General features: G+C 69.5%; 1 protein-coding gene across 1 annotated transcript; it reads left to right on the forward strand.

Moving 5' to 3' along the window:
- Positions 1 to 39: 39 nt before the first annotated feature.
- Positions 40 to 8,774, forward strand: AMHR2 (anti-Mullerian hormone receptor type 2). Its single transcript, XM_074929420.1, has 12 exons — positions 40 to 64; positions 240 to 389; positions 1,381 to 1,551; positions 2,096 to 2,185; positions 2,605 to 2,714; positions 4,586 to 4,810; positions 6,398 to 6,512; positions 6,614 to 6,774; positions 7,239 to 7,386; positions 7,475 to 7,611; positions 8,533 to 8,666; positions 8,753 to 8,774. Exons 1-12 carry the CDS (start codon positions 40 to 42, stop codon positions 8,772 to 8,774), a joined length of 1,488 nt encoding a protein of 495 aa, XP_074785521.1.
- Positions 8,775 to 12,768: the final 3,994 nt, after the last annotated feature.

A 12,768-nucleotide genomic window follows, 5' to 3' on the forward strand; every position in this document is an offset into this window, starting at 1 on the left:
CGCGTCCCGCCGGCTCCGTCCGCGCCGCCGGAGGCACCCATGGGGCTGGCACCGGGGCTGCCAGGTGGGTGCTGGGGGCCCCCCCACCCTAGGGTGCAGCTTGGGGGGGCAGTTTGGGTGGTTTTTTGTTGGTTTGTTTTTTTTTTTTTGGGCGGGGGGCGCGCGGCTCTGAGCCATCACCACCGTGTTCTCCCTGGCTCTGTGTGTGTGTGTGTGTGTGTCCCCCCCCTTCCATCCAGGCCCCCACAACCTCAGCTGCGTCTCCTACAAGCACCCCAGCGTGCGGGGTGGGTTGGGGGGCACGGGGGGGGCCAAGGTGGGTATCGTCCGCTGCCCCCCCGGCCAGTGCTGCATCGGCATCTGGAACCAGAGCCACGCGCTGGTGCAGGGTGAGACACACACACACACCCCCCCCTCAATCTGGGGGTGTATCCTGATGGGGGGGGGCAGGGGGGGGTCTGATGCTGTCCTGGGGGGTATCGGGGTGCGGGGGGGGGGGCAAGGAAGAGGCTGGAGAAGGATGGGTGCGGGGGGGGGGGCAGGATGGAGGAGCCTGATCCTGCCCTGGGGGGGTTTGGGGTGCAGGGGGGGCAGGATGGAGGAGCCTGATCCTGCCCTGGGGGGGTTTGGGGTGCAGGGGGGGGCAGGATGGAGGAGCCTGATCCTGCCCTGGGGGGGTTTGGGGTGCAGGGGGGGGCAGGATGGAGGAGCCTGATCCTGCCCTGGGGGGGTTTGGGGTGCAGGGGGGGGCAGGATGGAGGAGCCTGATCCTGCCCTGGGGGGGTTGGGGTGCAGGGGGGGGCAGGATGGAGGAGCCTGATCCTGCCCTGGGGGGGTTTGGGGTGCAGGGGGGGGCAGGATGGAGGAGCCTGATCCTGCCCTGGGGGGGTTTGGGGTGCAGGGGGGGGGCAGGATGGAGGAGCCTGATCCTGCCCTGGGAGGGTTTGGGGTGCAGGGGGGGGCAGGATGGAGGAGCCTGATCCTGCCCTGGGGGGTATCGGGAGTGGGGGGGGCATTGGGGGGGAAGGGGCTGGAGCAGGATCCTGCCGGGGGGGGTATCAGGGGGGGGCAGAAGGATCTGGGGAGGATCCAGGGGTTTGATCCTGCCTTTAGGGGCAGTTTTGGCGGGGGGGGGGGGGGGAAGCCCAGACACCTGGATCCCTTCCCAGCTGCTGCGCTTGACCTTGACCTTGAGAAGCTGCTACAGCAGCGCTGGGATGGAGCAGCGCTGCGGGGGGGGTCCCAGGCGGGGGGGTCCCGGGGAGGGATTGCGGGGGGGGGGGGGGGGATCCCCCAGCCTGGGTTCCTGCCCCATCCCAGTGCTTGGGGTCCCCCAGCCAGCACCCTGGGGTGCTCTGGTGACCGGGGTGGTGTCCCCAGGCTGCTGGGGGGGCGGGGGGGCCGCCTGCCCCTCTGCCACCTGCACCCCCAGTCCCGCGGGCCCCCCCGGCGGCGCCGTCCTCGTCTGCCTCTGTCACGGTCACCTCTGCAACGGCAACGCCAGCGGGACGGGGACAGCCCTGGGGCTGGGGGGGCCCCACCACGGCCCCAGTACTGGGGGGGGCACTGGGGGGCACTGGGAGGCCTGGATGGGATCTACTGGGAGGCCAGAGAGTGCTGGGAATGCGTGGAGGGCTGCGGGGGGGGGACACACGACACTCCGTGGGGGACCCTGAGGCCCATGGGGGGGTTGGAGAGCCATGTTGGGGGGGGGCTTGGGGCCCATGGGGGGACTGGGAGGTCCATGGGGGGGACTGGGGGACCCTTAGAGGACCTGGGGGGGCTGGGGGGGGCCATGGAACACATAGGGGACCCATAGGGGATGGGGGGGGCACATGGGGGGACTGGGGGACCCTTAGGGGACCTAGAGGGGATGTGGGTCCCACAGGGGACCGGGGGAGTGATGGGGGGGGGGGGGTGTCTGGGGACCTACAGGGGACCTGTAGGGGGGATGGGGAACCCGGGGGGGGGGCGGCTGGGACCCACGGGGAGCTGGTCCCCATAGGATCCCCAAAAGGGGGGGCCACCCCACCCCAGCCGTCTGGGTCCCTGGTAGGTGTGGGGGGCCCCGTGTCACCGCAGCCTCTGTCCCCAGCGCCCGGCCCCGGGGGGTCCGCGGGGACCCTGTGGCTGGGGGGGGGCAGTGCCCTCCTCCTCCTCCTCCTCACCTGCCTGGCCGGCTTCGGTAGGGAGGGGGCCACGGTGGGGGGGACGGGGGGGGGGGACGGACGGACATCACACCCTGCCTCGTGTCCCCCGGGTGTCCCCAAACGCCACCTCCATGGTGTCCCCAGGGTGCGGGTCTCTAAAGGATGTGGGGGGGTCCCCAAGTGTCGTGTCACTGTCTCTGGGGTGGGGGGTGTCCCCCGTGTCCTGGGGAGCCCTGGGGGGGGGGGGCAGAAGGACCCGGGGGGGGTGTCCCCATGGTGCAGGAGACCCCAGGTGGGGGGATCCCGGGGGGCCACATCCCCTCTGTCCCCAGGGCGGGGGGGTCCCTGGTGTCCCCAGGTCGTGTGTCCCTGATTTTGGGGGGCTCCCTGGGTGGGGGGGGGTCCCCTGCGGGGTGGGGGGGGGTCCCTGTGTCCCACGTGTCCCCCCTGCCAGGGCTGCGATGGGTGAGGACCCCCACGGGGCGACCACCCCAGGAGTGCCGGGATATCGGGGTCCCCCCGGAGCCCCCCAGCACGGACCTGCCTGCGCTGCGCTTCCTGCAGGTGGGGGGCACCCACGGGGCGGGGGGGGGGGGTGCACCCATGGGTGGGAGGGCACCCATGGGGGAGCCTGGGGGGACACCCATGTTGGGGAGACACGATGGGAGGTTCCGGGGGGCGGCAAGAGTGGGGAAACCCCCACCTGGGGGGACCCGTATGGGGGGGACTGGGGGTCACCCATGGGGGGGGGCACAAGGAAGCCCAGAGCTGTTGGGTGTCCGTGGGTGCCCAGGGCTGGGGCCACTGGATTTGGGGTGCCTGTGGGACCCTGTGGCTGGGGACACCCATGGGTGCTGGGGGTCCCTGGGTGCGGGTGCTCCTGGGGCCGGGCACACCCATGGGTGCTGGGGGTCCCTGGGTGCGGGTGCTCCTGTGGCCGGGGACACCCATGGGTGCTGGGGGTCCCTGGGTGCGGGTGCTCCTGGGGCCCGGGGACACCCATGGGTGCTGGGGGTCCCTGGGTGCGGGTGCTCCTGGGGCCGGGCACACCCATGGGTGCTGGGGGTCCCTGGGTGCGGGTGTTCCTGTGGCCGGGGACACCCATGGGTGCTGGGGGTCCCTGGGTGCGGGTGCTCCTGTGACCGGGGACACCCATGGGTGCTGGGGGTCCCTGGGTGCGGGTGTTCCTGTGGCCGGGGACACCCATGGGTGCTGGGGGTCCCTGGGTGCGGGTGTTCCTGTGACCGGGGACACCCATGGGTGCTGGGGGTCCCTGGGTGCGGGTGTTCCTGTGGCCGGGGACACCCATGGGTGCTGGGGGTCCCTGGGTGCGGGTGTTCCTGTGGCCGGGGACACCCATGGGTGCTGGGGGTCCCTGGGTGCGGGTGTTCCTGTGACCGGGGACACCCATGGGTGCTGGGGGTCCCTGGGTGCGGGTGCTCCTGTGGCCGGGGACACCCATGGGTGCTGGGGGTCCCTGGGTGCGGGTGCTCCTGTGACCGGGGACACCCATGGGTGCTGGGGGTCCCTGGGTGCGGGTGTTCCTGTGGCCGGGGACACCCATGGGTGCTGGGGGTCCCTGGGTGCGGGTGTTCCTGTGACCGGGGACACCCATGGGTGCTGGGGGTCCCTGGGTGCGGGTGTTCCTGTGGCCGGGGACACCCATGGGTGCTGGGGGTCCCTGGGTGCGGGTGTTCCTGTGGCCGGGGACACCCATGGGTGCTGGGGGTCCCTGGGTGCGGGTGTTCCTGTGACCGGGGACACCCATGGGTGCTGGGGGTCCCTGGGTGCGGGTGTTCCTGTGACCGGGGACACCCATGGGTGCTGGGGGTCCCTGGGTGCGGGTGTTCCTGTGACCGGGGACACCCATGGGTGCTGGGGGTCCCTGGGTGCGGGTGTTCCTGTGGCCGGGGACACCCATGGGTGCTGGGGGTCCCTGGGTGCGGGTGTTCCTGTGGCCGGGCACACCCATGGGTGCTGGGGGTCCCTGGGTGCGGGTGCTCCTGTGACCGGGGACACCCATGGGTGCCGGGGGTCCTTGGGTGCGGGTGTTCCTGTGACCGGGGACACCCATGGGTGCTGGGGGTCCCTGGGTGCGGGTGTTCCTGTGACCGGGGACACCCATGGGTGCTGGGGGTCCCTGGGTGCGGGTGTTCCTGTGGCCGGGGACACCCATGGGTGCTGGGGGTCCCTGGGTGCGGGTGTTCCTGTGACCGGGGACACCCATGGGTGCCGGGGGTCCCTGGGTGCGGGTGTTCCTGTGACCGGGGACACCCATGGGTGCTGGGGGTCCCTGGGTGCGGGTGCTCCTGTGACCGGGGACACCCATGGGTGCTGGGGGTCCCTGGGCCTGCGCTCACCCAACCCCAGCAGAGACCCCAGGGGCCGCCCGGGCTGTCGCTCGGGGCACCCATGGGTGCTGCGGGTGCCGGCAGGTGCTGCAGACGGGGCGCTTCTCGGCGGTGTGGCGGGGCACCCTGCAGCAGCGGCCGGTGGCCATCAAGGCCTTCGTGGCCGGGGCGGCCGGGCGCTTCGCGGCCGAGCGGGCCGTGCACGGGCTACCGCTGATGGAGCACGACAACGTGGCGCGGCTACTGGGCACGGGGGGCGGCGGGCCCCGGGCCCGCGGGGGGCTCCTGGTCCTGCAGCTCTACCCCGCCGTGAGTGGGGGGCGCAGGGTGCTGGGGGGGCTGGTGGGTGCCCGAGGGATGCTGCAGGGGGTGGGCACGGGTGTGTACGGGGTGCTGGGGGGGGGGTGGGTGAGGGCTGCTGGGGGTGCACGTGGGTGCGCAAGGGCCGCTCGGGGTGTGCGTGGGGTGTGCAAAGTCTGCTGAGCGTACGCATGGGTGTGCAAGCGCTGCTGGGTGTGCACATGGGGGTGCAAGGGCCACTCAGGGGGTGCGAGGGCTGTTCAGGGTGCACATGGGTGTGCAAGGGCTGTTCGGGGTGTTTATGGGGTGTGCAAAGGCTGCTGGGTGTGCACATGGGGGTGCAAGGGCTGCTGGGTGTGCGCATGGGTGTGCAAGGGCCGCTCAGGGTGTGCAAGGGCCGCTCGGGGCGTGCAAGGGCTGCTCGGGGTGTGCATGGGGTGTGCAAAGGCTGCCGGGTGTGCGCATGGGTGTGCAAGGGCCACCAAGGGTGTGCAAGGGCCGCTCGGGGTGTGCATGGGGTGTGCAAGGGCTGTTCACGGTGTGCATGGGGTGTGCAAAGGCGGCTGGGTGTGCGCATGGGTGTGCAAGGGCCGCTCAGGGTGTGCAAGGGCTGTTCAGGGTGCACATGGGTGTGCAAGGGCCGCTCAGGGTGTGCATGGGGTGTGCAAGGGCTGCTGTCCCCACAGCTGTGTCCCCGTGTCTGTGACCCCATGTGCGTGGGTGATCCCATGTATGTCCCCACATGTGTCCCCACGTGTGTGGGTGATCCCACATGTGTGTGTGTGACCCCACGTGTGTCCCCACGTGTGTGTGTCCCATGTGTGTGACCCCGTGTGTGTGTGATCCCACATGTGTGTGTGTCCTCACGCATGTGACCCCACATGTGTCCCCATGTGTGTGGGTGATCCCATATGTGTGTGTGACCCCACGTGTGTCTCCACATGTGTGTGTGACCCCACGTGTGTGGGTGATCCCACGTGTGTGTGTTTCCATGTGTGTGACCCCGTGTGTGTGGGTGATCCCATGTGTGTGTGTGTGTCCCCACGCGTGTCCCCACGTGTGTGTGATCCCATGTGTGTGTGTTCCCATGTGTGTGACCCTGTGTGTGTGGGTGATCCCACATGTGTGTGTGACCCCACGTGTGACCCCACATGTGTGTGTGATCCCACATATGTGTGTCCCCACGCGTGTCCCCACGTGTGTGTGTCCCATGTGTGTGACCCCATGTGTGTGATCCCACGTGTGTGTGTGTCCCCACGTGTGTCCCACGTGTGTGTGTCCCATGTGTGTGACCCCATGTGTGTGTGATCCCACGTGTGTGTGTCCCATGTGTATGACCCCGTGTGTGTGGGTGATTCCACGTGTGTGTGTGTGTCCCCACGCGTGTCCCTACGTGTGTGTGTCCCATGTGTGTGACCCCATATGTGTGTGATCCCACATGTGTGTGTTCCCATGTGTGTGACCCCGTGTGTGTGTGTGTGATCCCACGTGTGTGTGTTCCCATGTGTGTGACCCCGTGTGTGTGGGTGATCCCACGTGTGTGCGTGTCCCCACGCGTGTCCCCACGTGTGTGCGTGTCCCCACGCGTGTCCCCAGGGCTCCCTGCGGCACTTCCTGGGCCAGCACGTGGGGACGTGGGCCGGCAGCGTGCGCCTGGCGCTCTCCCTGGCCCGCGGCCTGGCCTTCCTGCACCAGGAGCTCTGGCGCGACGGTGAGTGCGGCCACTCCTGCCGCGAGCTCGCCCGCTCTCAGCGGGGGTGTCACCCCCTTCCCGTGACCCCGGCCCCTGTGTCCCCCCCCGCCCGCCCCAAGGCCTGTACAAGCCCAGCGTGGTGCACCGGGACCTGAGCAGCCAGAACGTGCTGGTGCGGGAGGACGGGACCTGCGCCATCGGGGACTTCGGGCTGGCGCTGGCGCTGCCACCGCGCGCCCAGGCCGGGACCAGCGCCCGGCACAGCGTGGCCATCCGCAAGGTGCTGGGGACGGGGATGGGGACAGGGACAGGATGGGACAGGGATGGGGACAGAGACGGGGATGGAGATGGGGATAGATGGGGACAGGATGGGGACAGGGACAGGCACAGGGTCAGGACAGAGATGGGGACAGTGTGGGGACAGGGTGAGGACAGACATGGGGACAGAGATGGGGACAGGGACAAGATGGGGACAGGATGGGGACAGGGACAGGGTCAGGACAGAGATGGGGACAGTGTGGTGACAGTGTGGGGACAGAGTCAGGACAGGGATGGGCACAGACATGGGCACAGTGTGGGCACAGGCCCCTCGCATGCCGCTGTCGGTGCAAGAACGACCCTCGCGCGCTCGCCCCCCCCCCCCCCCCCCCCGGTGAACACACGTGCACAACCCTGGTGCCCCTGCGCCCCCCCCACACCCCCCCGGGGTGCCCCGGGCCGTGCGAGCGCTGCGGGTGGGCGCAGGCGGGCACCCAGCGGTACCTGGCGCCCGAGATCCTGGACGAGAGCCTGGACCTGCGGGCCTGGGGCCGGGCGCTGCTGCAGGCCGACGTCTACGCCCTGGCCCTGCTCCTCTGGGAGATCCTCTCGCGCTGCCAGGCCCTCAGCCCCGGTGAGCACCCATGGGTGCCCCCCCGCACCCCACTCTCACCCTCCCAGCTCCCTTGCGACCCCCCCCCACCACCCTCCCTGCCCCGTAGGAGCGCCCGTCCCCGCGTTTCAGCTGGCCTACGAGGCCGAGCTGGGTGCCAGCCCCACGGGTGCCCAGCTCCGGCGTTTGGCCGTGGAGGAACGGCGGCGGCCGCTCATCCCCCCCGCCTGGCACCGCGCCCCCCAGGTCAGCACCCGGGCACCCACGAGGCGGCGGGGGGAGCGGGGAGGGGGGAGGAAGGGGTGGGGGGTCATGCCTGGGGGCCCCAAGGGTGCCCCGGGATGCTGAGGGTGCCCATGGGTAGGGGTAACCCAAGGGGGTCTATGCCCGGAGGGTCCCTGGGGGGTTTGGGGGTGTCCAGGGGTGTTTGGGGGTGTCCAGGGGTGTCTGGGGGTGCCCTGGGGTGTTTGGGGGTGCCCATGGGTAGGGGTGACCCAAAGGGGGTCTATGCCCAGAGGGTTCCTGGGGAGTTTGGGGGTGCCCTGGGGTGTCTGGGGGTGCCCTGGGGTGTTTGGGGGTGCCCATGGGTAGGGGTGACCCAAAGGGGGTCTATGCCCGGAGGGTCCCTGGGGGGTTTGGGGGTGTCCAGGGGTGTTTGGGGGTGTCCAGGGGTGTCTGGGGGTGCCCTGGGGTGTTTGGGGGTGCTCATGGGTAGGGGTGACCCAAAGGGGGTCTATGCCCGGAGGGTCCCTGGGGGGTTTGGGGGTGTCCAGGGGTGTTTGGGGGTGCCCTGGGGTGCCCATTCCTGGGGTGGGGAGGGGGGGTCCCTGTGCAGGTGCCCCGGGTTGTTTAGGGGTGTCTTGGGGTGCCCATGCCCCGGGGTGGGGAGGGGGGGTCCCTGCCCAGGCACCCAGGGGGGTTTGGGGGTGTCCAGGCATGTTTGGGGGTGCCCTGGAGTGTTCTGGGGTGCCCTGGGGTCCCCCTGCCCGGCGGGGGGGGGGGGCTGTGTGTGTCCTTGCCTGGTGGGGTCCCTCGCTTGGGGGGTGTCACCACACCTGGGCCCCCCCCCCCTATCCAGGAGGTCCCTTCTAGGGGTTCTCCCGGCTGGGGGGGGGGGTGAAGGGGAAAGGGGGGGTCCCCACTGAGCCCGCGGGGGGGTTCCCGCAGTCCGGGGGGGCTCTGCCGGAGCTGCTGGAGGATTGCTGGGACCCCGACCCCGAGGCGCGGCTCTCGGCCGAGCGGGCGCTCCAGCGGCTGCAGCGTCTGGCCGCTGCCCCCCCCCCGCCCCTTCCCGGGGCTCTGCCCCCCCCCCCGCTCCTCCGCCAACCTCCCGCCCTCCCGCCGGGGGGGCCCGATCCCCGCGCCGCCCCCCCCGCGGCTGACCCAGAGGTGGGTGCGAGGGAAACTGAGGCACGGAAATGGGGGGGGGGGGGGGGGGGGGCGCGACGGACACGGGTGTCCTGGTTCAATCCACACCCCGCCCCCCCCCTCCGTGAGCGACACGGGAGTCCCGCCCCCCCCCCGCCCCCCCCCGCCCCGGGGAGGACCCAGGAGTCCGGCCCTTCCCCCGTTTCCTACCGGGCGGGGCCGCGGCCGGAGCGGAGGCGGCAGGTGGGAGCGGACCCCCCCCCCCCCTCCCCGTACCCCCAAATCCTCCCTACAGCCCCTATGCACCCCCCAGCCCCCCTCTGCACCCCAAAATCCTCCTTGTGCCCCCCCAAATCACCCCGGAACCCCTCAGGTCTCTCCTGCACCCCCGGAACCTCCCTGCGCACCCCCTAACCCCCCCCCGAACCCCCCCCGTGCACCCCCAAATCACCTCTGAACCCCCCCGAACCCCTCGTGCACCCCCAAATCACCTCTGACCACCCCAGGTCCCTCCTGCACCCCCTGTGCACCCCCATACCCGCCCTGTGTACCCCCAAATCCCCCCTTGCAGCCCCAAATCCTCCCTGCACCCCGAAATCACTCCTGAACCCCCCCAGATCCCCTCTGCGCCTCCGGAACCCCCCTGTGCACCCCCAAATCAATCCTGACCACCCCAGATCCCTCCTGCACCCCCTATGTACCCCCAGAACCCCCCTGTGCACCTCCAGAACTCTCCTTGCACCCCCAAACCCTCCCTGCACCCCCCCAACCCCCTTCTGCACCCCCAAATCACCGCTGAACCCCCCAGATCCCTCCTGCACCCCCAGAACCGCCCTGTGCACCCCCAAATCCCCCCTTGCAGCTCCAAATCCTCCCTGCACCCCCTCTGCACCCCCAAATCACCGCTGAACCCCCCAGATCCCTCCTGCATCCCCTGTGTGCCCCCAGATCCCTCTGCACCCCCGGACCCCCCCCCGTGCACCCCCAAATCACCCCCGAACCCCCCAGATCACATCTGGACCCCCAAACCCCGCCCTGTGCACCCCCAAATCACCCCCGAACCCCCCAGATCACATCTGGACCCCCAAACCCCGCCCTGTGCACCCCCAAATCATCCCTGAACCCCCCAGATCGCATCTGGACCCCCAGACCCCTCCCGTGCACCCCCAAATCACCCCTGAAGCCCCCAGATCGCCTCTGGACCCCCGAACCCCGCCCTGTGCACCCCCAAATCACCCCTGAACCCCCCAGATCGCATCTGGACCCCCGGACCCCCCCCGTGCACCCCCAAATCCCCCCTTGCACCCCCAAATCCTCCCTGCACTCCCCCTACACCCCTCAATTCCCCCCTGCGACCCCCCCTGACCCCCCAACCCTTCAAGCCCTGATCCCCAATGACCCCTGCCCCCCCCCCCCAGCCCCGGGGGGGGGTACCCCAGTAGTGCAGATTCCCCAGGGACCCCTCCTGGGGTGTTGGGGGGCCCCTGCTCATCCCCTTTGCCCCCCGCCCCCCCAGGTCCCAGAGCTGTCACCCACCATGTGGGGCCCTGGTGCAGGTAATGGGGGGGGGGGACACAGGGACACCCCCAAAGTATGGGGGGGCTGCCCTGACCCCCACTCCTGCTCCCCTGGGGCAGTGAGGGCGTCGAGGTGTCCCCCCCTCAATTTTCTCTTTCTCCCCCCTCCCTCCCAGGGCAGCCACAGCCCCCCAACCCCGTGTACCCCCCAAACCCCACGTACCCCCCCCAGCCCCCGCCCCCCAACCCCGCGTACCCCCCCCAGCCCACGTACCCTCCCCCCGGGGTACCCCCAAACCCACTGGGGGGGCCCGGGCAGCCCCCGTACCCCCCTGGGCCCCCCTCATACCCCCCAGGGGCTCCCCTGGCCCCCTCAGGGCCCCCCCTGTGCCCAATGGGACCCCCGGGGTGCCCCCCCCTGCAGCCCCCCCACCCCGGGGTGCCCCCCCTGTACCCCCCCGGGCTGGACAAGAAGGCGGCGAAGAAGATGAAGAAGAGGATGAAGAAGGCTCAGAAGAGGCACAAGGTGAGGGGGGGGGGACGGGGGACGGGGGGCACATGTGGGGGTCACCTCCAGCCCCCCCCGGGTGCTCATAACTGTCCTGTCCCCCTGCAGCGCTCTTCCTCCTCCTCCTCCTCCTCCTCCTCCAGCAGCGACTCCGACTGAGGCCACCGCCCGGCGCCCGTCTGCTGCCACGACCACGCGTGACCACGTGTGACCACCCGTGTTCTCCTGTGCCCTCCCGGGACCACCCACGGTCTCCCGTGTTCTCCTGTGTTCTCCCGTGACCACCCGTGTCCTCCTGGGTGCTGAGACCACCCGTGTCTTCCCGTGGCCAACTGTGTGCCCATGACCACCCGTGTCCACCCGTGTGAAGCCACGACCACCCGTGTCCACCTTGGACCTCCCATGTTCACCCATGACCATGCGGGACCAGCCAGGACCACCTGTGACCACCCGTGTCTGCCTGTGATGTGCCGTGTCCACCTACGACCACCCGTGTTCATCCATGACCACCCATGACCATCCGTGTCCACCCATGACCACCCTTGTTCATCTGTGACCACCCGTGACCACCCGTGACTATGCATGTCTATCCATGACCACCTGTACCCATCTGTGACAACCCATGTTCATCCATGACCACCCGTGTCCACCTGTGACTACCTGTGTCCATCCATGACCACCCATGACTACCCATGTCCATCCATGACCACCCATGACCACCCATGACCACCCGTGTCCACCCATGACTACCCATGTCCACCCATGACCACCCATGACTACCTGTGTCCATCCATGACCACTCATGACTACCCATGTCAACCCATGACCACCCATGACTACCCATGTCCACCCATGACCACCCATGACTACCTGTGTCCATCCATAACCACCCATGACCACCCGTGTCCACCCATGACTACCCATGTCAACCCATGACCACCCATGACTACCCGTGTCCATCCATGACCATCCGTGACTACCCGTGTCCACCCGTGACCACCTGTGTCTACCCGTGTCCCCATGCCCATGGGGTGCCCCCATCTCCCCTCACCCCGTGGTCCCAGTGGTGGGCCCTGGGTGCTGGGGGGTGCTGGGGTGCCCCCACTGCCCCCCAATAAAGCCCTGGGACACCCCCCTGTGTCCACATCTCCTTTGCGCCGTTGGGGGGGGGTGGGGGGAGCTGCCCCTTTGCCCCTCAACCTCCCCCCACCCCTATTGCCCCTCCTGCCCCTTGTTGCCCCTATCGTCTCCTCCCCCCTCTTACTGCCCCCCTGCCCTCCATTACCCCCTTCCTGCCCCTTATTACCCCCCTTGTCCCCTCCCTTACTGTCCCCCCATCCCTATCGCCCCCCCATTCCCTCCTCTTGCCCCCCAGTTTCCCCCTCCTGCCCAAATTCCCCCTCCCACCCCCATCCTCCTGCGACTGGCCCCCAATAACCCCCCCGCCATCCATTACCCCCTTTGCCCTCCTACTCATTACCACTTCCTTTGCCCCCCTCCCCTGTTGCCCCTCCTGTCCCTATTGCCCCCCATTTCCTCCTATTGCCCCCCCATTACTCCCTTCTTCTCCCCTTTGCCCCCTCCCCTTATTACCCCCTTCCCCTCCCCTATTGCCCCCCATTTCCTCCTATTGCCCCCCCATTCCCCCTTCTTCTCCCCTTCGTGCCCCCCGCCTCTTATTACCCCCTTCCCCTCCCCTATTGCCCCCCCATTTCCTCCTATTGCCCCCTCATTTCCCCCTCCTGCCCCCATTCCCCCTTCGTCTCTTCGCCCCCCCGCCCCTTATTACCCCCTTTCACCCCCCCATTGCCCCCCCATTCCCCCCTCCTGCCCCCATCGCCCTCCATTCCCTCTTCTTACCCCCACTGCCCCCCCGCTTATTACCACTCTTCTCCTCCCTCCCCTATTGCCCCTCCTGTCCCTATTGCCCCCCCATTCCCTCCTATTCCCCCCCCCCGTTCCCCCTCCTGCCCCCATTCCCCCCCCCGCCACTTCCTGACACCTCTTCCC

This window comes from Athene noctua, chromosome 30, assembly GCF_965140245.1.
Source record: "Athene noctua chromosome 30, bAthNoc1.hap1.1, whole genome shotgun sequence".
Taxonomy (NCBI): domain Eukaryota; kingdom Metazoa; phylum Chordata; class Aves; order Strigiformes; family Strigidae; genus Athene; species Athene noctua.